General features: G+C 42.3%; 1 protein-coding gene across 2 annotated transcripts in view; it reads left to right on the top strand.

Moving 5' to 3' along the window:
* Nucleotides 1–25,766, top strand: part of SPRED2 (sprouty related EVH1 domain containing 2) — a 124,325-nt gene that overhangs the window by 57,832 nt on the left and 40,727 nt on the right. The window contains exon 1 of one of the 2 annotated variants that reach the window (XM_079109827.1): nt 12,597–12,760. The exons of the other annotated variant lie outside the window; for it this stretch is intronic. Within the exon in view, the coding sequence (XP_078965953.1) occupies nt 12,744–12,760 (17 nt within the window). The 5' untranslated portion in view covers nt 12,597–12,743. Of the gene's footprint in view, nt 1–12,596; nt 12,761–25,766 lie in introns of those variants that run through there. 2 annotated transcript variants of the gene reach the window in all.

The raw sequence follows: 25,766 nt of genomic DNA, 5'->3' as shown, positions 1-25,766 counted from the left end.
CCTCCGGTGCAGTTACTTTCTGAGTAGACTGACTTGTGTGATCAATAACTCCATCATCTGCAGATCATCCCATGCAGAGGTATCGCTTCTATGGGTCTGACTTCCTGTTCTGGTCAGTAGTGAGGTCTTGTGGCATATAACATTATGGCAGCCATTTTTTTTTCTGCTAACTATGAAACATTTTAAAATTCACAAAGATAGAACATCTAATGTCCCATGCTGGTACCCCATTCATCACCGAGCTCAGCTGCCATTCATGTCTTCACCCTTCCCCACACACTTTTGTCGTGCAGAGGGGGCAAGTTTGTTTTGGTTTTGGTACCAGGGATGGGCCCAGGTATTTAACCAATGAACCACATCTCCAGCTTTTTTTTAAATTTTGAGACAAGGTCTTGCTAAGTTGCTTAGGGCCTCAGCCTCACAAGCCACTGGGCTTACAGGTATGTGCCACAGCACTTGGCTGAGGGGGCAAGTTTTAAAGCAAAATCCAGATATATCATTTCATCCACAAGTACTTCAATATGTATCACTAAGAGATTAGGACTTAAAAAAATAACCGCCATACGTCCCATTATCACGTCTATCAAAATAGTAATTACTATTACTTACTCTCGTCTAATACCAAGTCATTTTCAATTTTTTCCAGTCTCAGAAATGGCTTTTTTGGCTGGGGATATAGCTCAGTTGGTAGAGTGCTTGCCTAGCATGCACAAGGCCCTGGGTTCAATCCCCAGAACCACCAAAAAGTAAATAAATGGCTCTTTGGATTTGTCTCATTTCTTTCAATTAGGTCCCAAACAAGTATAATTTATTTTTAAGAATTTAACCTCAGGGTAATTAAACTGTCATTGTGTATACACACAGAGGCAGTGATGCTTGTGCACTTCTGAAAAGAGGTGTCAGTGGCCTTTGGGTGACTGGTGTTTACAGAATTGTCTCTCTCCTCATCTTCCTTAGCACTTCTGGTGAGACCTTGACGTGTTACAGAGGAGATGCTAATTGAGACCCCGGCTATAGCCTCTTCTGTGCTTTGCTTCTGCCTGAAGGCATGTTCCCTTTGGTAAACTTAGAATAGAACCTTCAGGATGCTTGTGGATAGAGGGTATGAGTCAGCTACACGGGGAGCTTAGAATTTCCTGCTTCTTTACTGGAGGCTGTGGCAGAGAAGGGCTGGCACTGCCTTTTGGACTCAACTAAGAGGACCCGCTTTGACAGTTTCCTGGGGCTTGGGCTTTGATGGAGGGGCTAGCCAACACGGCCCTATCTTGCTTCCCTACTGGTGTAGATGGATCTGTATGGACTTAACTCTAGCTAAGCCTCTGGGCACATAGGGCCCCAGCCTCCCAAGCCACTGGCATTACAGGCATACACCACTATGCCCTGCTGTTAGAATTTCTTCAAAGAACAGATTCCAAGCTGGCCCCAGGTTGAATGGGTGGCAAGCTTTTGATAGGGGGTAGGGACTGGCATGAGGGGGGCAACCTAAATGATTGCACTGACTCCTTCCACAGATGTCAGTTATCTACTACGTATACATCATATGGTTTTCTAACCCATTCAGAAAATCAAAATCGATTTCATTTTCTACAGCCATGTGTACAAATGGTGTGTGCACGTGCTTTCTCCTGATTTTGGGTTGATTTACAGTTGCAAGGTTTTCTTTCTGTCTGTATCGCAGTCAGGTGGTTACAGAACAATAAACAAACATCTTACTATATAAAGGCAACTCTAATATACAAGGTTATTCATGACAGAATTGTTAAGCAAAAAGTTTGGAGAAACCTAAATGCTCATTAATAATAGACTGGTTAAATGAATCATGGGGCTAGGGTTCAATCTCCAGCACCTAAATAAATAAGTTTTCTCCTGAGTGGTAGCAAAATCCACTATATCCTTATAGTGGAATACTGTGTCGATGTAAAAAGAAAATGAATTTGTTCTCTGTGTCCTAATAAAGAAAGACCACAGAGGTAAAAAAAAAAAAAAAAAAAACAAGGTCCAAAGCCTGTGAATAATATGTTATTTGCCGGGAGGGAGGAATAATATTTGTATTTGCATATATCCTGGAAGGATACAAGAAAAAACTTTTAAAAGATGGCTACTATCAGTTTGTTGGTGGGAGAAATAATGACCCAGATGGGATGTGGTGGGAGAATACCTTTTTATATTTTTATTTATGAATCGAACATATGTATTGCCTATTCAGAACAGTTAACTAAAAAAGAATTCATATGTACTTACATTGTGTGGACAAATCGATGGCTTCATTATGCGCCAATCTATTTTATAAACTTCTGACCACCACTTATTTGCACTTCAACATCCCAGAATCTGCTCTGAAGTGGCCCAAGCGAGGCTGTGACCAGCCCAGGACTGTGAGTCCTCTTCTTCCCATGATGCCTTGCTCAGCAGCAGATTGTAAATATTTGGTTCTGTCCTGAGGCTCATGGGCTTTTCCCCTTCCTCACCCTGAAATGTAAACTAAGCTGGCAGCATCTAAAGTTTAACTGCAGGGACAGGGAAGACAGCCTGTATCTTCAATGTAGGCAGCTGCCCTATTCCTGGGGCAGGAGGGGTGGAGCTGGTGTGGCTGCAGCTCCCACCCCAGCCTCTCCACTGTCTCTTGCTCGTGTGTTGGCATCCCAGGCACCATATTGTCTATGTGTTTGTGTTTGTTTCCAACTTCTCCTGAGTGGTAGCAAAATCCCTTTGAGCCGAACTGGTCCCACCCTGGTAGTTTTGGAATGTTCCAGTGTTAAGACTTGCTCTTCACACTGGGCACATTCTTAGCATCAGGAACAATTCCTCCAGGGCTCACAGGAAACAAACAAATGAAATCCACGGAACTCTACGTAAGGGGCAGAGAGGATCTTTGGAGAGGCTTGAAACAAAGGACACGTGGGAGTGAGCCTTGTAGAAAAGTGCTTTTAAAGATGAAATTCAGGGGTGCTCAGAATCTGTTCTTGGCTCTGCCACAAATGCACCTCTGTTGTATCCCAGTTGGTGCTTTACTATTCGGTTTTTAGTCTATAAGTAGGTGAAGGTCACGTTCATTATCCATTCTCCCTCCTGTTCCCTCTAAGCATCTAATACTTAATTTAATGAAATGGGAGAGCTGTGATTTTAAGTGGCAGCTAAATGAAATCCTCCTTCCCCTGCCCCTTCCTGAGTGCTACGTCAAGCACTGAGGTACTGTGTGGCCAGGGACATGCTCTCTCTTCACTGTACACAGTGAAAAGTGCATGGGTCACAGCTACCCTTGAATGTTCTGTGGGACACCGGCATGCAGCCCTTGCACCCCTCCAATGTCGGGAAGGATCAGTATTTCTGTGGTGGGGCGCAGATGAAGTAGTTGGCTAGCACTTAGATACCACGTTGAAAGGTGAGTACGTATGGCATCCGTAAGCACTCAAGTCAGTCATCAGCGATGGCAAGGCATAGTACTCAGGAAAGCATGTGGACTGGGGATCCCCAAGTCTCAGCCAACTCCAGGCTCTGTGTTCCTTCAGAGGAAGGGCCTCAACTCTCTAAGATCAGCAGGCTCTTCCTTCTGTCCTCTTGCTGAGTGTGTGCTGAATTTGGAAGGTTAACAGTGTGCATCTAAGACTCCCCGATAAGGCCGCAAGAGGAAGCCCTCTTGATGTGGTACTTTGGACACCCTCCTTCTGGTTTTATTGTTGTTATTTCCACAATCCCAGAGTGCTGGGACTCAAACCCAGGCCTCCAGCATGAGAGTCAGGAACTCTAGGAGATGAGCTAAATGGCCTGCTCCTTCTGGTTTTATTATGACACTCTTGGGGTCTCCTGAGAGGAGTAGATACTTGAAGCAAGAATGCTGTCTGAACACGTCTTCCCTATGCAGAATTCACGTAAGGCATAGAGAGAAGGTTGGGGCAGACCTTAAGCTTTCTCAGATGGTTTCCAGCCTTCCGAACAGTGAGCCTAACTTAGGTTCAGTGTTTTTTTTTTTTCTTTCTCTCTCTCTCTCTCTCTCTCTCTCTCTCTCTCTCTCTCTCTCTCTCTCTCTCTCTTTCTTTCTTTCATTCATTTCTGATAGAACCAAATGTTTATGGCAAAGCCAAAAAGAACTTTCAAGGTATTGAGCAATTTTGGCTGCCCTTCTGAGAGATTTATTTAACCTGGCACTGAGAATTCTAGTCAGGGTAAATATTCCAGATATGGGCATCTGCTTTTCTTGTTCTAGATTCATCTTTAATTGATTTCTTTTCAGAAACCAAAAAGTAACATGTGACAGAATTTAGAAATTCAGGCCACACAGAAATTTTGGTCTCTGTAAAATTATAGTTCTGGCCCCTACAACTAGTTTTCTCATCTGTCAAGTGTGGTTGCTCAAGAATTAGCTATCTCTAAGGACCATTGTAGAATAGTAGGCTGCTCTTCCAGTTTTTTAATGGATCTAAGGTCCACAGTGTAAAGCCCACTAATAAATAGAAAAAAAAATAGGGGAATATTATTTCCTAATCACTTTTACATGAGATTCAGATAGTGGTGAAGAGCACTTTAAATTAGCAGAATACCTGTAATACTCTTAAATTCTACCGTCTAGATATTCAGGGAAATGATTTTCTTTGCATTTCCTACAATGCATTTACTGCTTTTTGTAATGAAGTCTGGGGAAATACAAAAGTTAGCTACCATCTATCTGTCATTTCCTTCCCTAGCATAATCTTCATTTCCACCCCCTATTTCAGGCACTAAAGGATAAACCGTGCTTGTCTGTTGAATGAATGAAAGAAACCCAGTTTTTCAAGGGCTTACCATATGGTTATAGCATGTTTTATAGCAGATGCCAAGCTACAAAAGTAAAAAAGAAAAAGAAAAAACCTCAAGAATCTCGAGTCCAGCAAACATGACAGGCAAGTCTTAACAAGATGCTGTACTTACAGAACCAGTTGTCATGAAATCGGAAGAGAGTGTGCTAGGCTCCATCACCTTGTCTTGAGTCTTTGGAATAAAATTCTTGTGTGATTCTAAGACTTGGTACTAGTACATGATATAACTGTGGCTAATGTTGACTCCGCTGCTTTTCCTTTGTTCTTTCTTTCCTTCGGACACTGGGGATTGAACTGGGTGCTCTCCCACTCTGCCTCTGAGCTACATCTCCACATTTCTTCTTTTGTTTTATTTTTAGGTATAGGAGCTTGAACCCTGGGCCTTACACATGCTAGGCAAATGCTCTACCACTGAGCTATATCCGCAGCCCTTTTTATTTTTATTTTGAGTCAGAGTCTTGCTGAATTGCCCATTCTGGCCTTGAATTTGAGATCCTTCTGCCTCAGCATCCCTAGATACTAGCCTTACAGGCATTTGCTACTCTTGTTGATTAGTGTCTTGTATAAGGAAAAGCCACTTCTAGCTGTGGGAAGAGATTGACACACATATATATGTATGTGTATATGTGTATATGTGTATATATATATATATATGCATTTTTTTTTTTTTTTTTTTGTACCAGGGATCTCCTCCCAAGCTGCTAGGATTACAGGCATGTGCCACCGTGCCCATTGTCCTAGACCCGTGAGTTAGTTTAGTCAGATCTCTAAGATCCCAGGGTCAGGACACAGTTTTCCTCCCGACCCCCTGGCAAACAGTGCCCAGCTTTCTTCCACTCCTCTCCTCTTTGACTACTTGTATTATTTAGCTGCATTAGTCCATTCCTTATAAAATTTCAGAGCTTCACGAGCTGAACTAGTTTAAACCATTTTGGGAAATTGAGGCTCAAGGAAGTGACTCTGCCCAAGGTCACATAACTCACTGCAAAGTCAAGTTAAAGCTATGCCCTCCAGGTAGATTGAAGTTGCAGACTTTCTAATGCCATGATTTGGCTGCTATTTACACAGGTAAATGATTAAAGAGTATTGTGGAGAGTTCTCTGAAGAGATTTCCATTTCTAGCTGCATATCTGCCTAGCGATCTGACAGACAAAGATAGCTTCCACACAGAAGGCTTGCTTAGCTAGGCAGCTAACCTGGCATTGGAAGAGTTTTTTGGAGTGAGAGCTGTAGACTGTTCCTGGAACATGCAGCCCTGGAGCAGCTTCAGGTGCGATTGGGGCTCAGAGATAACGAAACAACAGAGTAGGCTGAGCAGGCTGATGGCAAGTATGGGTCCTGCACCTCAAATCTGCCGTGATCCTCAGGTATAAGCTACCTAAGGAGTAAGTCATCTGCCTGGAGTGGATTTCAAGTGCTGACTTCCTTGTTCAGCCTGGCAGGTGCTAAATACATTGAATATTCACCCCTAGGCACCCCTCTGTCCCTTTTCCAGGTCTTGAGCCAGCCCCATCCCTCAACTTAAAATTTCACCTCTAGATCTGGGTTTTGACTTCTCCCTGCAGCCCGGGTCTCTGGAGAAGCTAGGTTTTGCCCGGTTGGTCCTCAGCACTCCTCCAGGCTTGAAGAGAAGATGGTCTTCTCATAGACCCCTGGCCTCCAGCTCAGCTAGAAAGCCAGCGCCTGAGCACTAACTTTTCCCTTCTTGCTCACGAAGCCCTTGGCTCCTCCCGTAATTTCCCAGAGTGACTTTACCATATTTCTAGTATGTTTAGTTTCTGTCTCCCTGTCCTGGCTGTGTAACATCCTGTGCCAAAGAAACTTAAAGACTAGCTAGACTAAATCTGCCGCTAGTTTTGCCCCCTATTTTTCCTCAACATAGGCCAGGAACAAATTTGTGGGTGTGATGATAACACCATACAAAGCACCCCACACAGAGTGGGCCTGTGGATGTGAGTTCCCTTTGCCTTTTCCTGAGGAAACCTGGGCTGAATCCACGGTCCCAGCTCTGGAAGATCCTCCCATCCTAGGGTCATGCGTTTTTTTCATCTGTTTAGCATAATATCTTACATGCATTTCATCAGCTCAGGTCTTCTGGCTCTTGCCAAGCAGAACATCTCCAAATTAACCACGGATTTTGGAGACAGCCTTCTTTTGCCTCTCCTGCCAGCCGATTAGACTTTAAGAAACATGGCCACTCTGGTACTGTCTCCGAAATCCTGCTCTCAGCAGGTAACACCAGAAGTCTGCCTCCTGCTCCCTCTCTTGGCCAGCCCTCATCATTCCTTGGTATTAACAAAGGCATCTCTTCAGTATATTCCCTTCTTAAAGGGGTCGATGTTTCCCGGTAAGGCAAAAGAGTGACCACCAGGAAGACCCGTGTGTATCTAAGCACACCCCAGATTTCATCTCTGCCTGAACAGCTGGCCAAGGCTCCCCCACCCAAGAGATCATAACTGAGAGCAGTTAGAATGGTTTCTTTTGTTCATATCTTCCCTCCTAGAGATTAGCCCCAGGAGTCCCTTCACCTGCGTTATCCATTAATGCTGTGCATTCATTTTCCCCAAATAAACAAGTTTTCCTGCCAAAGAAAATACGCATCACGATTGGATGCAGGGATGTGTCCTGGGACTGCTCTTGAGACGTGCCTTTCATGTTTCTGGATTGGCCCTCCGTCTCCTCGTTGGCCCTCGCTGCAGCCCTGATTTCCCAAGGCCCTCTGCTGCTTTGCTGCTCCTACATGTGGCCATCCAGCCCCCTTGAAGGCATCCTTCATGTCTGTTTGCTCAGGTTCCTGAATGCCTCTTTCAGATCATCTTTCACCTCTTGCTTCAAGCTCTGGGGACACATGTGGTTTCTACATAATGCACAGATGTGACTCGGGGGGAGGGGAGGCCTGGCCGTGGACTCACATACTACAGCTGGTGCACTAAACTCTGAAGTAGGGAGGGGTCCTCTTTGGGTAGGTCAGGAGAGAGGGGATGCAGAAAGACCAGCAGGCAACCTCAGGCTCTGCAGCTTTCCCCACCCGCCTGGAGACTGAGAGCTTGGATTTTGCATTGTAAGAAAAGCAGCTGGTGTGGTTCTGATCATCATAAATAACACTTTGATATCAGCTTGTAAATTGGAACCTGAAGCAAAATGAAGGACCAGTGACTTAAACTTCTATGGAGAAAAGACCTATAGAAGGTCTTCATCCTCCCAAGTGTCGATCACCAGGGTCAACAGACTTTCTGTGAAGGTCCGATAGTAAAGCTTACGCTTCGGGGACCGTATGGTCTCTGTCCCAGCTGCTTAAGTCTGTCTTTGTAGCTCTCATAGACAGTATGTAAACAGATGAATGTGGTGTCTGACCACAGTTTGCCCACCCCTGAGAGTCTAAATTCATAATGCCTACAAACATCCTCATCACTGTTTGCATAAATTGAAGAGCTTTCTGCATGTGGCTAGGCTCTACGCTAAGTACTTGTTGGGAGTGATCACATTTATCCCATTCAAAACAATTGGGAGGTTATAGTAGTATACCCATTTTACAAGTAAGGAACCAGAGGCTCAGAGAAGTTAAATAATGTATGTAAAGATAGACATGGTGGCGCACACTTATAATCCCAGTTATTCAGGAGGCCGAGGCAGGAGGATTGCAAGTGAAGGCCAGCCTTAGCAACTTAATGAGACCCTGTCTCAAGATGAATGAAAATTGCTGGGGGTGCAGCTCAGTGGCAGAGCATTTGCCTGTCGTGTGTGAGGCCCTTGTTCAGTACCACAAATACTAATAACATGTAAATAAAAGCAAGACTGGATTTTGAACGGACAGCCCCAGGTGCATGTGCTTTTCCATCATACCAGACAGCCTACAGTGTTCACAGTACTGATACCATGTTTGTTCCCCACTGTCACCGCCATCCTGAGGTTTGAACCCAGGGCCTCACACATGCTTGGCAAGTGCTCTACCACTGAGCAACACCCTCAGCCCTGCTTCTGAATCTTGACATCAGCCAGTTTTTTATTTTTTTATTTTTATTTTTATTTTTGATATTTGGGGCACTTATCCACTGAGCCACATCCCCAGCCCTTTTTTGTATTTTATTTAGAGAGAGGGCCTCACTAAGTTACTGAGGCTGACTTTGAACTTGGAATCCTCCTGCCTCAGCCTCCCGAGCCGCTAGGATTACAGGTATGCACCTCCTTGCCCAGCAGTATCAATTTTGGATCTTTAATAACAACAGCAAAATACAGATAATTGCTGAAAACCCTAACAAATTAATTCATAACAATTCTTTTTTTTTTTTTTAAAAAGTTATTAAAAAGATGAAATTAGAAACCATGTTCTTCATACAAAACCAGGTGGTTTTGCTTCTTTGCTCCCAAGAATGCGTGCTAGGGAATGAGTAATGTGAAGGCCTAGGGAACTCAGGCAAAAAGTACCCCAGCTGGTTTCCAGATTCCCAGACCCAGCGGTCTGAAAGTGATGAGGTGGAGCCAGTTCTGGAGAGCTCTTGCTCCTTGGGACGGCCTCCCCAGGGTCAGCCACTTGCCAGGAATGCCCACACTGACCTGAGCTGCCAGCCCATCATCATGAACACAGGCCCCGGCTGCCACTGCTGGAGGCATAGTCCACTCTAGCATGAGGCTGGATAATTGCAAAGCCAGGTTGTTTTCTGACTCATGGTCATTAACTTGCAGTCAGCCATCCAGTAGGTATGTTCCTGAAAGATGGCAGCACCAATCTTGGATGTCTTTTATTGTTGGAAGAGAAATTAGTCTCGAGAAAACTTAAAATCATTTAAAATGTCCCAGATTCCTTCACCTCCAGCCACGTTTCCCAAAAAACGCTTTGTTCAGGCTCATCACAATGGTAATAGGTGTGGGGAAGGAGGGTGGAGGCAGGGGTCTGCAGTCAAAAACACATTGGGAAATGCAAGACCAGACAAACTTAAAACAGCATTCCCAAGGATATTGTCCATTGTTTTCTGAAAATATGTTTGGTTTGTATTTTATGTGGAGCTTCCTATAAGGTCAGTTGCAAGAAACACCGTTTGAGAAACCTGAGCCCAGAGGCAGTTCCAAGAATTAACATTTTGGTGAGTTACTTTATAGTCCAAGGCTTTCCAAATGGGTGGCCACATCAATAGTAGGTACTATGGTGGTTATCAAATTCATAATTTTTTAAGCAGGGGTCTTGTATTTTCTTTCGTATGTTTGTATGTTTAGCCTTACTTTGAAATATTTCATACTTGAGAAGTTACAAGAGTAGTATGAAGAACTCCTCCATGCAATTTCCTGTATGTTAACATTTTACTGTATTTGCCTTATTCACAGTTTTTGTGTCTGTGTGTACACACGTTATTATTGCTGGTATTTTTGTATTTTGATGAAATCCAAATCATAAAATTCCTTTTTTCCTCCCCAGTTTACTAGGTGTTGCACAACTGAGCCATATTCCTAGCCCTTTTTATTTTGAGACTGGCCCTTGCTAAGTTGCCGAGGCTGGCCTCAAATTTAAATCCTCCTGCCTCAGCCTCCCAAGTCACTGGGGTTACAGAACATGCCAGCACAGCCAGCTCAAAAAATTATCTGATGAGCTTTTTAGATTTATGTCTTTAAGATTCTGATAGAGACTCCTTATGCTGGAAGTTTGTTAACCCCCCTATTTGTACCTATCATATTAAGGTATATTATACTTTGCAAGTATGTGAAAGGTCATGAATTCTGAGGGAATATATTGTTTTGTTTTTTTACAGACTGCATTTTGATTCATTGTGCACAAATGGGGTACAACTTTGTTTCTGTGGTTGTACACAACGTAGGTTCACACCATTTGTGTAATCATACATGTACATAGGGTGATGGTGTCCATCTCAGTCCACCATCTTTCATACCCCTGCCCCCTCCCCCGCTCATTTCTCTCTACACCATCCAAAGTTCCTCCATTCTTCTCTTACCCCCACCCCCATTATGTATCATCATCCACTTCTCAGGGAAAACATTCGGCCTTTGGTTTTTTGGGATTGGCTTCTTTCACTTAGCATGATATTCTCCAGTTCCATCCATTTACCTGCAAATGCCATAATTTTGATAAACTTCAGAGCTTGCTGTCCTTAGGAGGAAAGAATTTGTCAAAATCAGAAAGCCTTCGTTTCAGGCTCACGCTCAGTCCTAATCTTTCTGGATCAGTGAGATTGTAATTTGATGAGGTGTGAGGATTGTCCCAGCTACTCAAAGACAGTCTGCGGTTGTATTAGACCTGGGCCTTTGGGGTTGGCTCTTGGCTGTGGTGGGCACCTCGCCCTGAAATAGCCTGCTGAGGGACACGGCAGAGGTGCGGAGTGCCAGCAGGACCTCTGTGGTGGCTTGTCGTGCTTCCACAGCACATCAGTACAGAGAGCTTTTGAAGTGACACCTGGTTTTGACAGGGGTTTCGTTTAACATACGGGGACGCTGGTGATTAGCTCAGTGGTGGAGCTCTTGCCGAGTGTGTGCCAGGCCCTGGGTTCAATCCTCAATGCTGCAGAAAACAAAAAAATGCTGCTTATGTTGAGGATGAGGGTTGTTTGTTTTGTTTCTGTCCATGAACTCAAAGCCTCCTTCCTCCTCCAGCTGGTGTAAGTCCCGCTCTGAGCACAAAGTGAGTCGCGCCAACGCTGCCACCTTACAAAGGGCTTTGTTGGTATGAGGGACTCTGGACTCGACTTACATAACCTCTCATGGAGCATTTCCAAAGCCATAAAAGGAAGCTGGAAATGGTCACCTCTCCTTCACAGTGTGAACACTGAGCTCGTGAACAAGGCTGGGGCTTGTGTCCTCAAAGGAAGCAGAAGGAAACAATCACCAGGCAGACTGGGGGGAGGCTTCCAGACGTCTGTTGGGGGGTGATACAGCCCTCACGATGGCCTTAGGACACGGGTATCACCACCCAGCTGGAAGGCCAAGTCAGCGCCCGCTCCCACACCCACAGGTGTCCCCTGGGAACGGGCTCCTCTTCTTCCCCTGTTCACAGACATGGCAGCTTCAGGTGTTTTGTTCAGTACCAATTAGATTGTAGGGACTGGGCGGGGTTTTTTTTTTAATTTAAAATTTTTTATTTAAAAATTTTTTTTTAAATTTCTATGAAAAGTTTCAAAGGTACTCAAAGAGAAAAATAGGGCCAACCTGCGTATACTCACGACACAGGTGCAGCTAATTTTGCCACTTTTTTTTCTTTTTTTTTTTTTACTCTTTCCCTTTTTATTTAATTCTTTTGGCTAAAATATTTAAAAGAAATTCCAGATACCATATCATTTCAGCCATAACATACTTCAAGAGGCCTGTCTAAAAAGGAAACATTTTATAAATACAAGGCTGCCATCCCACCTAACAATCCATCCGGGAACCACAATTTTGGCCTGTAGTTTTTTCTTAGCTCCCGCAACTGGATAGCCTTACCACCCAAGAGTCACCAAGGTGCCTGGGCTGGTTCACCTGATGGCTCCGGAGGGGAGGCTCTTGCTCTCGGCTCCAAACAGAATTCTCTGGGCTGGGGGTGGGTGAACAGCTCTTGCTTGTGGGTCCGCAGACCGTGATCTCCAGTATTGAGCTGTGCTCTTTGCTTCCTGGGCATTTCATACTCTCATCAATGATTGATAATCATAACTTACAGGAATTTTTTTAAACACTATTTTAATTGGAAAAAGCATCTGTCAGCTGCCAGGCTTCCAGTTTCCACTTCTGAGAAGCAGGATGTTGAATGTGAGTAATGACACAACAGGCCTGTAAAATGCGGACTAACCCTCGGATGACTCATCCAGTACAATGCAGTATATTTGTCAAGGAGACTGAATCATATATGGGGGAAACCGCTTCTCAAGCAGCCAGCTGGTTCTCAGGTCAGCAAGAGACTGTCCATTTTTATCGGAAGCTTTATAGTAGCAATAATGCTAAGACCCAGCACTTGGGCTCTACGATGTAGAGGAGATGGCATCGCCTGGCAGGTATGTGCTTACTGTTTACATGAACTTTAATTTCTCCTTCTTCTCTTTTGCTTAACCTTTCTGGTGTTTGCTTTCAACATTTTTCTAAAAGAGGAAAATCATTCTAATTGTAAAGAACTGAAGTGTGTATGTGTGTGTGTGTGTGTGTGTATGAGTGTGAGTGCACATGCCTACCCACGTGCAAGGACAGATAGATAACCACTAATCTGTGGATGGCCGTAGAGTTCTTATTCACTCGTCCCCTTTCTGAAAACAAATGCCTCCTTAGATAATTCAGATAAATCGGTTCTAATCCATCCCTTTTATTGATTCTGAGTCTAAAAGGTGCCCCCTAGGAAACAGCTTGCAGGGGTAATACACCGTTTGGGTGGGTAGCTTAGGGCTTTGAAAAAAATGAATGAGCAGAGGGGGCTGAAGGAGGCGATCTAATGCTAACTGTTGTATTATGTTAGGTTTCTTTCGGTATCAGGCTTTTTTCTTACCCCCAAGATGCATGGCTTAACACAAGAAAGCTTTATTCCCCTCATGACTGAATATGGTTATTTTTTGCAGATCACAATTTGCTCAGACTGAATTCATACATTAACTTTTCCAAGGTGGGAGAAAGGGTAGTGGGGATTTGGTAGCAATATTTAATTATAGCTTTCACATGATCTAAAGGATCATTCTGCATAATTGGAAGGCCGTGTCTGCCTGTCTGACCTTCTCTCTTCACTCACTAAATTTAAACAATGCCTGACTAGTTAAGGCACATATCTTGTTTATTTGAGTATATTAAACATTCCTATGTGTGTTGACAGTCTATTCAGTGTTTTTAAAAAGGTCCTTTTGAGTCCTACTTGTTAGGGACAGATGCTATAGTTAGTTTATAGCCATACTATTTATGCTTTCTGGGGCTGTCTGTTCAGCATGGCTGGGTCAGGACCTATAACACCACTCTGCCCACAAATTTGCCTAAGATCTCACATTGGTGGAGCAGCCCAGTCTGTGATGGTAAATCCTGTTATCATCTGAGAGTATTAAGTAGATCTGGAGTAACCAAGCCGGAAAAATAGGCAGTCTTTGTTCCTCTTCCTCTTTCTTGTAAAGCCCATAATAATGACTTTCTTTCCTTGAGGTGTGTGAATTTTAAACTGTTGGTAAATGCATACTATTTAGTGATTCAAATAGCTTCGGAAATTCATATAATTTAGAAAGGACTTTGATGTGTTTCTGTTTGTTTAGCTGATTAAGGGGTACGCTTTTTTTAGTGACCAGTTCGTGTTTGGAGAGAAGACCCATCTCCAACTCCAAATTTCATTAATTTTGCATTCTATAAATGAAAGCCACCTGTTATGCTGTAACATGCTAATTATGGTAGAGGACAATAATGAGGAAGAATAGTATTTGAAATATGTGGGGGTTTTGCTAAGAATTTTCCTGCCCACATCTGTAGAGCTTATTTTTATATGCATTTGTGTACACATACATATATAGTACATATTTAATAATAGCATTTGGTGATATTAAAAATACTTCAGATTCAAAGTGAAAGGCCTTTTCTGTTGCTTCTTATTAAAAATTTTTTTCAAGCTGTGGAAGGAAAGCTACTTAAAAAATGTTAACTTGAACTGAATAAAGTGTATGCTTTGCAATGTTATAGTAAACAGGGTTCTCTCGCAGTTTTGGTGAATACATGCTTAGCTTGGCGTTTACTTCGTCAAAAGTTATCTGAAAAATAGTGCAAATTGATTTTGTTTTATCTTGAAGGCAGAAGAACCTGTTTCTTCTGATTTCACTGATATGTTAGGTTCTACCATTTTCCCCCCATTGAGGCCTACAGAAGGTTATAGGCAGGGATATGAAAATAGCTTCTTTAAACACTCTTGACTTCCTGGTGTTTTCTGTGACAATGTCTTGTCTTCTTGTGATTTGAGTCATCGACACTAATTCAGGTCCGTATTCTTCCTAAAGCAGCATAGACCTCTCCAGCTCTACGTAGGAGGTACCCGGATCACTGAGACTCAGCAGTGTGACCACCGCTGGGCTGTTTCTGCTGCCCTTTGGAGGCCCGTTGCTGTGAGCTGTCAGTCCAAGTGACCACATGGTTTTTAGATCCTTCTTTCCCTGTTGAAGGAAAGAGAATGCAGGGGCATGGCTGGTATGGAAGGTCTCATGTCATTCAGGTCGGAAGCAATACTGGGCGAGCCTCTGCTTATGTTCAGAGCCTGTGCTGGATGGTGTTAAATCAATAAGTGCTTGAGATCCAGGCCCAGCCCTGTCCTTGCTTCAGTGCCTGCCTTGTTGAGATTTATCATTATCCGTAACAGTTCCTCCCAGTATTTTCTTTTATTCATAAATTTACTGGAACCTGTGATCCAGAGCCACTAGTTGCCACGTCTGTAAGAAACTTTGAGCTCTTCCCTTTTTGATGCTTCAGAAACTAATTCATCTCGGATAGAGATCAAGAAAAAACTGTCCTGCTCAAAAGTCAGTTTGATAGTTTTGGTGACCATGTTTTCTGAGCCAAGCAGAGTGACTTAATCTTAAGACAAAAGCTTCCGTGTCTCCATTTCTTGTGGGGAATGTCAGGGAGAGCATTTAAATCCTCAAAGATTAGTGTCCAAAGTATTTCAGTGGAACGGACTATTTTTTCTAGTCTTTGCTGGTGTGAAGACCCCTCCCGTTTTCAGCCTCTATTAAAATTGTATTCTAATGACTCGAAGCCTTTATGAATTCAGTGACCAATTCATAAAAACACATTTATTTAAAATAACTGTAGATTATCTATCAACATTTAAAAATACTCATTTGCATTTAGAGAGACCCTTTTATAGAGTCTGCAGTCTGTTGCTGTTCAGATGTATGATTTATGACTGTTTGGCCATGACCAGCTCCCATGGGAGGGCTCAGCCTGTCTGTTGCTACCATTCCGCTGTCACATTTGTCCTCCCACATCTGGAGTTATGTGCATTCTGTCTGCAGAGTAGGTGGGATTCATAACCCTTGTAGGTAAATCTTTTATCATTATCTGGAAATAGCCACCCTCTTCTCTAGCTCAGAAAAGCCAGAGGCAAGCATAGCACAGACTTCTTAGGACATAAACCTAACTCTTAAGAACAAACAGGACACAAGACCACGCTTGTCAAACCAGTGTAGGCTGGTTTGCTGACAGCTTTTTGTATTGATTGTGCCCAGATTGTCAGAGCAGGTTGGGGGTATTATGGAGACCATCCCCGTTCCTAGTTGGGTTCCCAGTCAGTCATTAGTGTTTCTTCATGACTAATGATCACCATAGAGAAAGCAAATGCTTCAGAACCAAGCTGACACTTCAACCCTCTTGGAAAGAGTTTTTGGCTTGGGATAACAGTGGTACCTTCCTGCTGCACTTGGATAGCAGGGCAGGGGGTTAGCTGTGTCATCTTCAGATGTTGAGTGTGCAAGGAAGCACAGGAAGGGACTGTTTCTTTCCAGTCTCAACCCAAGAGATGACTTTTTGTTAATTCATGGGATTGTAGAGATTTTTCAGATTGGGCATGTCCCAGTGGGGTTTGGTGTTTTTTGTGGTTTGCTGTTAAATACATGTTCCTTATCCCTATCCAGCAGAGGAGCTGAGTTGCCTGCCATTGATCCAGCCCCGTGGGTCCCACTCTTTTTGACTGGACCTCTTGAATTCCATTAAATGGAGCACAGACAGCATGTGTCATAGAGGCTGCTTGGGAAGGGTGAAGAGCAAAATTAGTGTCTGTGGGTGGGCATGTGTTCTCATCACATCGCCAAAGAACGGCAGTGTGCAAAATCTGGCAGGAACTTGTTCCAAAGGAATAGAAAACAGCCCCTTTTTTCTACTTTGAGTAATATTAAAAAACATCAGTAACCCCCATGTAGAAGAAATGGAATTGTTAGAAAACCCTTGTGATTGTATGTATGTGTTTAGTAATCTTTAAAATTGAGGTTAGAATAGGAGAAATAAAAAGGAACTAATCATAAAAAATGTTCTGGGGGATTCTGTCGTTTGTATTGTAAACTTAGTATTCTATAAGAATATTATTGTCTAAGGCTTAGGGGATTTGTTAGTGCTAACAATTAGGGGGAAATCTATTCTGTTTAGCTCTTTTCTGTTTTTTGAAATGATTTTATAAGAAACACCATTTTTTTTTCTCAGTAAAATCAATACCAAAGGGAACGTTTGTGTTTTTCATGTATGTGAATTGCCTTGTACACCAAGGAACAAAGCAAAGGCAACATTTCCATTCCTAATTGAAGCATGAGATCCTCCTTTTATAAATCCCTTGAGAAGTTCTTACAAATTTGCTAATCTTTCCTCATAGAGTAGAACATTTCTTTAAAAAAAATAGTGGTGATGTGTGTCATTTGTATAATGAACATTTATTATTTATTTGTACATATGTTACTTTTATAAGTATGGGGAAGTTGATTTTTAAATGGTGGTGATGTTTACTTCTTAAGGATTACAGAAATGTTCCCTAAGGAAAATCAACATTTCTGAACTTGAGGTCCTTTAGTATACGTAATTCAAGTGGCCCACCTGTTTTGGATTGTGTGTGTGTGTGTGTGTGTTAAGAAAGACAACACAAGATTTACATCTTAACTATTTTTAAGGGTGCATCTCAGTACTGTTAACTATATGCACATTGTTGTGAAACAGATCTCTAGAATTGTTTTCATCTTGTGAAACTGAAACTCCATACCCATTAGAAAACTCTCCCAGCCCCAGGCAACCACCAACTACCATTCCACTTTCTGTTTCCATGACTTTGACTAGTTACATTCAGGTACCTATATGAGTAAAATTAATAGTGCAATGTTTGTCTTTCTTTTTTTTTTCTTTTGTCTACAATACTGGGGATTGAACCCAGGACCTTACCTGTGCTAGGTGGTGTTGTACCACTGAGCTACACCCCCAGCCCTCCAAGACCTCTTTTTAATTTTAAGACAGGATCTCAGTAAGTTGCCCAGACCGACTACAAACTTGGAATTCTCTTGCCTTAACTTCCAAGTGACTGGGATTGTAGATATGCGCCACATAAACTGTCTTTCTCTGACTTGCTTACTTCCCTTAGCACCGTGTTCTCAAGGTTCTGCCCCTGTTGCTGCGTGTGACAGCGTTTCCTTTTTTATTAAGGCCGAATAATATTTTCTTGTATATATGTGCTATATTTTGTGTATCAATTCATCCCTTAATGGACATTTGGTCATTCCCATCTCTTGGCTTATGGTGAACAGTGTCGTGAATATGGGTTCAAACTGAGCAGTCTTTTGAGATAGAAGTTGCCTTATCATGAATATTAAAGTTGGGTATGTGCAAGCACACAGGACAAAGCACCATCACTTTGTATCCCTTTGTGTTCATCTAGTCTTTTCAGTTCATGCAGAATTTCCATATACTGAGTACTTTACTCACTTAGGAAATTGCCGGGTACAGGGTGGCATTTTATACTGCCTTCAGGGGTATGACTGTCCTAGAGAACCAGGACAAGGTGAGGTTAGTCCTGGGAGGTGCCTGAAGCACACCAGTGAATGAAATGAGCTGGGGTTTGTTCCTCTTGATCAACATTAGTTTGGGGGTCCTTTTTATTCTTTATATTAAACACAGCTCACAGGGATGGATTTATGACAGCAAGGCTTTGCAGTAGTGTAATTACATCTGGTCGACCAGGTAGGTCAGCATCTGTCAGTAAAGCTCTCTGTTAGAAATTGCCTATGGCCACTTGGCTGTCCTGCCTCAGGCTTTAGCCACCTCTGAAGGCAGGTCTTAAAACTTGGTTGGGATCCCTACTGCAGGGATCTTATAATGTCCAGGAAAACCCAGTTTCAGCAACTTAGCCACCAAGGTTCTCAATTTTCTGTGAAAATCATGAGTCTTGAAATAAAATGCCTTCTAGTGCTGCCACAATCTGGTGGGCTTTGGAAGTTGTAGAAAGCTCTAGTGTTTACTGGAGGTTCTTTTTGAATCAGGTACTTCAAACTGGAATCCTGTCCTATAGAGAGAAATATTTCAATATGTTAAAACTGTGGGCAAGCTGGGTAACTAGCTGACCTGTACAGTTTCCCTACCTCCCATTTCTTTTATGGCAGGAGAGTAATTGAAGATAATATGTGTACTGAGTGGATAGCTCTGTTTTGTTGTAAGTTGGAAGGAAATTGCCCTTGTTCGAATCCTGTCCCTCTGCATAGTCAACTTGTCAGGAACCCACTGCATCGTGATCATCCTATAAGCCCGACCGACCCTTGCCTTCACTGCTCACTGACAGTGAGTTTCTAAAAGAGAATCTTCCAGTAACTCTGAATTTGGGAATAATGAACTGTTTTAGTTAGCTTTTTCATTCCTGTGACTGAAAGAGACCTGATAAGATCAGTTTTAGAGAGGAAAAGTTTATTTGGTGCTCACAGTTTCGGAGATGTCTGTCCATTCCTCAGGGCTCAAGGTTAGGCAGAACAACATGGTGGAATTGGCTCAAGACGTCACACCAGGAAGCAGAGAGAGCGAGAGCTCTGCTCAACGAGGACCAGATATATTACTCAAAGGCGCACCCCTAGGGACCCACACCTTCAACCACACCCTACCAGCCTACATTTACCAACCAGTTACTCCCTATCAGGGAATTAATGCACTGATTATGTTAAGGCTCTATAACCCAATCATGGCACCTCTGAACTTTCTTGCATTGTCTCACACTTGAGCTTTTGAGAATATCTCATATCTAAATCATAAAATAAACTATAGCATTAATGTGGATACCATTGATAAATTTGCATTTAAACAAACCATTTGAACCTGGGTATGTAAGTGCTTTTCTTTTTATTGGTCAGCTTGCTTCATAGGCCTAAATATTTCTCAACCTTATCAGCCAATCACCAGGTTGTCTCTTTTAGAACCATTCTAAATCTGGTGGCAGTCATATTCCAGGGACCCCAGAATGAAACCTAACACAGGAGTTTAAGAATTCCTCCTTGCTTAACTTTTCCCCCGCAACCCACACCCAGATCAGAAAGTTCTGGTTAAAACCCAGCCAGGGCAGAGTAGAGCTGGCTGACCATTCTCACCAGCAGTGGGGTAGGTCTGATACTTTATTAAATTCATTACAACTCAGTTTTCATAATTGTGTAATGATACTTGCCCTGAGAGAATGTGTTTGTTAGTTTGTCGTTGTTACAGGTCTTTGTGGTACAAGTTTTTTTCTATTTGAAAGATGTTTTCAGTTGCCTTTTACTGGTGAAATTTTTCTGATCTGCTTTTGTGGAATATTTTCTTGGTATATGTTTGTTAAGTTCAATGGCAAAACTAAAGAACTATGAGGCCATATTTTTCTTTTTTAACACAAAGGTGAAAAGGGACCTCAAAGGTCATTTGGCCCCTACTCCTCAGTGTACATATGAAGAAGCTAAGGCTCAGTAGTAGAGTCGGTGTGGTACCCCGTTGTGAGGAGGAAATGGAGGGTAGGCTAAGCCCCCTAACATCCCAGAAGGAACAACTCCTGTTGGTGAGAAGCCACTCAGACGGTTAGGTCTTCCCCGCCCCTCCCTTGAGCCCTGTCCCTGTGTCATGTAGCTGTGCTATTAGTTATACCACTTCATTTCTTATAATTCCTTCACGGTCAGCTGCCTTGCCAGCAAACCTTAAGAAACCTACGAGAATCACTTCTTTTACATCCTTCAGAACAGCAAGCATGGATACGGCAACTTTTCACAACACAACCCTTTAAAAATAAAAACCCACAGGGGTGGCTACAGAAACTGAATCCTTTATCTGTCTGTAATGTCAGTGACCTTGAAGAAGTCCCTTTCCCAGGCTGTGTTTGCATTTTTTCATATGAATGAGGGTTCTAGAGAAGGTGGTTTCTAGAATTGATTCATTCAAGAAGTATGTAATCCAGCTCCTGGAGAGGTTGAGGCAAGAGGATTACAGATTCAAGACCAGCCTCAGCAACTTAACAAGACCCTGTCTCAAAATTTAGAAAGCAAAACAAAGGGCTGATGATGTGGCTCAGTGATTAAGCACCCCGGGTTAAATCCCCAGTACCCAAGGAAAAAAAAAAAAGAAAGAAAGAAAGAAACAGAATATAAGGGTTGACTAACTTGCCCGTGTGGCTTCACTGGCCGTAATGAAGACCTACGCACTACCTTCTGACCCTTCTCTTTCCCAGTCTCCCCCTGGGTAGTGAAAACAAGCCCCACATTCTTCAGGGAGAATAGATGTCTGAGTGTGCTTTATATGTTTATTGTATGTATGTAGTTTTTCATCTCTAGTGAGGGAGGTGACAGAAGCCCCAGGAGAAAAAGAAACCAAACGAATTAGTAATTCTTGCCACCTGAAAGGACACCCATGCCCAGTGGATCTGTTGGGAATATAAACAATGAGAGTTGCAAAAATCCTGTCTGTGGCTATCATGAAAATTCTGTCTATTGCTACTACGATGTGCTGACTTTCCTTCCTTCCTGTGGGGTAAATGATCATCTCCTTTTGTTTAGAATAGGTCTTAGGAAAAACTGGCTTGTAAAAGATTTTGTAGGTTCAGAATATGGTATTAACAGTTCTGCAATTTCCTGACCTTTTGACCACAGTTTGCTTGGGACTGGGGCAGGGGGTGGCAGGTAAAAAAAATCTGTGCCCTGGGTCACAGGAGAAAGAACCATACTCTCCAGGACTGTTATCAGCATCTTAATAGATTTAGAATTCCGCGGATATCAGTGCAACTTCTCGCTCACATTTCAGCTTGTGGATTTTTAAGTACTTTTTCTTTTGTTTTCTCCAATAATGAGGAAAAAAGCAAAACTATTCTGAGAAAGTCAGGCACAGAAGTTCAAGGGCTACGATTTAAAGCCCTGAATTGGAGATTATTAACTTTAAACAACTCCCTTTGCCATTTGTGTTTTGAAGTACCAATTTTTCTATTGCATGTACACTTTAATGTGGTGAGAGTTAATTTTGTTCAGTGATCCAGTATTTCCTTTAACTGGCCTTTGGGGGTTAAACGTGGATCGTAAATACCATTTGTGTAAGGGTGTGTAAAACAGAGGGAAAGTCAAAGAAAATTATTGCTTGCTGGGTAAAAAGTAGGAAAAGAAGAAAGAGTTCTTGGGGTGTGGGTTATTTTGTTTAAGTTGGTGGTGCTTTGAAGTTGATTAATTACGCACTGCACTGAACCCCAGGCCCGGGAGAGCAGACGGTAAAAACAGGGTCATAAACCTAGATTCAGACTTTGGCCACTCATCTCCCAGGGCTCCCTTGTTCCCACTTTTTGCCTTGTAAGCACCCTGAAACTCAGCCCTTTAGGACAGACTATTTAATCTATGAGAAATGGATGCTTTCTTTTTTTGGCTTGAATAAAGTGAATTTTATTTATTGAAATATTTCCCTCATCCTGTTGAGTGTGGTGGCACTTGCCTGTAACTTCAGCTACTCAGGACTGACACAGAAGATTGCAAGTTTAGTGCCAGCCTGGGCAACTAGCACTGCCTCAAAATTTTAAAAAATAATAATTAAAAAGGGTTGCAGATACAGCTCAGTGATAGCTCAATCCCTGGTAGCGCAAGCACACTCACACAAACGCACATGCACATGTCATTTGTTTATGTCTTAGTGATTTTTTGATTAAAAACTCAGAACTGTCTCCAGTAGATACCGTATTAATGAATTATTAGGATAAAATCTTCCCATAATTTCCTAAAATGTTTTAACAGACCTTAAAATATTCATGTTAGCATTTAAAGAAGCTATATATAATTCTGTAATAAAATTACCATAATATATATATATACATATTAATATATACCATTATAATATATATATTAAAACACATATATACATGTCTGTTTTTATCTTGTTACTCCAGTAACTCTAGCAGGTAGGACCCCTGGGCCTTTCAGGTAAAGGAAGGCATGGAGGGAGACAGGGTAACATGGCCCACTGAGTGGCCTTGTCTGGCACAGGGGATTTACCTTGGAGGGAAAAGCCTGAATATAATTCTCCACCTTGTGCCTGTATAATGCATACCTTGGACAGAGCCAAGAATGATTTGATGGTAGGCTTTTTTTTTTTTTTTTAATTTATTTTTATTGTAAACAAATGGGATACATGTTGTTTCTGTTTGTACATGGAGTAACAGCATACCATTTGTGTAATCATACATTTACATAGGGTAATGATGTTTGATTCATTGTTATTTTTTCCTTCCCCCCCACCCCTCCCCATCTCTCTTTTCCCTCTATACAGTCCCTCCTTCCTCCATTCTTGCCCCCCTCCAACCCCCCATTATGTGTCATCATCCGCTTATCAGTGAGATCATTGGTCTTTTGGATTTTTGAGATTGGCTTATCTCACTTAGCATGATATTCTCCAATTTCATCCATTTGCCTGCAAATGCCATAATTTTATTATTCTTCATAGATGAGTAATATTCCATTATATATGTATACCACAGTTTCTTTATCCATTCATCAGTTGAAAGACATCTAGCTTGGTTCCACAGTCTGGCTATGGTGAATTGAGCAGCTATGAACATTGATGTGGCTGTATCTCTGTAGTATGCTGATTTTAAGTCCTTTGGGTATAGGCCAAGGAGTGGGATAGCTGGGTCAAATGGTGGTTCCATTCCAAGTTTTCTAAGGAATCTCCACACTGCTTTCCAGAGTGGCTGCACTAATTTGCATCCCCACCAGCAATGTATGAGTGTACCTTTTCCCCCACATCCTCTCCAACACCTGTTGCTTGTATTCTTGATAATCGCCATTCTAATTGGGGTGAGATGGAATCTTAGTGTAGTTTTGATTTGCATTTCTCTTATTACTAAAGATGGTGAACATTTTTTCATATATCTGTTGATTGCTTGTACATTTTCTTCTGTGAAGTGTCTGTTCATATCCTTAGCCCATTTGTTGATTGGGTTATTTGTATCCTTGGTGAACAGTTTTTGAGTTCTTTATATATTCTGGAAATTAGTGCTCTATCTGAAGTATGAGTGGCAAAGATATTCTCCCACTCTTTAGGCTCTCTCTTCACATTGCTGATAGTTTCCTTTGCTGAGAGAAAGCTATTTAGTTTGAATCGATCCCAGTTATTGATTCTTGCTTTTATTTCTTGTGCTATGGGAGTCCTGTTAAGGAAGTCTGATCCTAAGCCAACAAGTTGAAAATTTGGACCTACTTTTTCTTCTATAAGATGCAGGGTCTCTGGTCTGATTTCAAGGTCCTTGATCCATTGTGAGTTGATTTTTGTACAGGGTGAGAGATAGGGGTTTAGTTTCATTCTGTTGCATATGGATTTCCAGTTTTCCCAGCACCATTTGTTGAAGAGGCTATCTTTTCTCCATTGCATATTTTTGGCACCTTTGTCTAGTATGAGAGAGAAAATTGTATTTATTTGGGTTTGTGTCCATGTCCTCTATTCTGTACCATTGATCTATATGGTAGGCTTTTAAAAAGAAATGTTTTCTTTATAAAATATTTTGAACTTTTCTTGAATTCCAAGGAATTAAAAAATTCTTAAGTTCTTTTTTCCACATCTTTTTTTTTTTTTTTGCAGTGCTGGGGATCGAACTCAGGGCCTTGTACATGCAAGGCAAGAACTCTACCGACTGAGCTATCTTCCCAGCCCTTTTTTCCACATCTTATTATGTTTACTTTTAATTCTATGGATTTGTTGCTCTTATTGGTGATTTATTAATTTCCTGGAGCCAGTGTTTTGACACTCAAAAATAATTTTACCACCCTCCCATCCACATACACACCAGCCCCGCAAGCCCTGTACTAGGAATTGAACCCAGAGGCCCTTACCCTTTTTATTTTGAGACAGGGTCTCACTAAATTGCCAATGCTGGCCTCCAACTCGTGATCCTCCTTGCCTCAGCCTCCTAGGTCACGGGGATTACAGATGTGTGCCACAGTGCTGCACTAAAAAATAATTTAAAAATGGATTCTAGGGCCTACTATGAAGGCCATTTACCCACTGCAGTACAGAGATTTAACTGATACAGATGTCCTCTCCATGGTTGACCAAGAAAGCCACCTAGGATTTAGGAGACATTATGCCCAAGAGTCTCTAGTTTCTGGTCCCTCTGGGTGAGAAAATTAGAATTTGGGCTATTAGAAAGGATGAAAGCAGAGCACTTTCAAATTTCAAAAAACAGGGTACTGTCTTGTTGACTGTATGTAAACCATAATCTGGAAACTGTCATCCCTGTCCTGCTCCATCTCTCCATTTGACCTGCTCCATCTCTCCACCCTCAACTGGGCCATCTTCCTTCTGGGCACATTATTCACCTCAAGAGGTAGGTAACCTGCTCTGGGAAAAGCCACATCGACACAGGAGAGTGGCCAAAGAGCCATTTTTTTAAAAACCTGCCTTAAAACAACTTCTAAAATTGCCTCTCAGGTGGTGAAGCTAACATTTAAACACTTCACTGCCTGTTTTTAAGTATCCCATGTTCTAATTTGAGGTTGCCATGGCAGGACAACCCCGATGCCTTTATCTTCATGAGGCCCCACGTGTAGGTCACTGTGGATTTGGGATTTGTAGTACTCTTGGGATCTCTGCGTTTAAGTGTGGAATTTGAAGGTTGACAAGAAAAGTTTTGTTGTCTAAAAAACTACAGCTGTTCTTAAGATATTTTTGATGTGTTAAAGTAAAATCAAAAGATTTTTTTATTAACATGGAGGAAGGAAGGAAAAGAAATATGGGTAGAATCCAGTTGACTCACTCTTCCTGTGTAGGATTTCTACTTGTCCCAGACGGTAGGAGATACCTGCTTAGAAGTTAAATTAACAATTGCATGTTAGTGCAGGGGAGTGAGTCTAATGCAACGTATAAACCTTGATGAAAAGTAAACCAGAGACCAGCATTGTATGCGGGGCTTTCCAGCGTGCATACCCACTGCCCTGCCTTGGGCAACTCACCTTCATTCAAGTCCCTGTGGATTGACCCCCAGTACTAGGGCTCTGCGTTGGGGGCTGCTGTAGACGTCGGAAGCTCTGAGCCTCTGGGCCACAGCAGGTCTTCCCAGCTCTC

The sequence above is a fragment of the Sciurus vulgaris genome (assembly GCF_902686455.1).
Source record: "Sciurus vulgaris genome assembly, chromosome: 14".
Taxonomy (NCBI): domain Eukaryota; kingdom Metazoa; phylum Chordata; class Mammalia; order Rodentia; family Sciuridae; genus Sciurus; species Sciurus vulgaris.
Note: the sequence above shows the minus strand (reverse complement) of the source record. Positions and strands in the feature narration are given on the sequence as shown.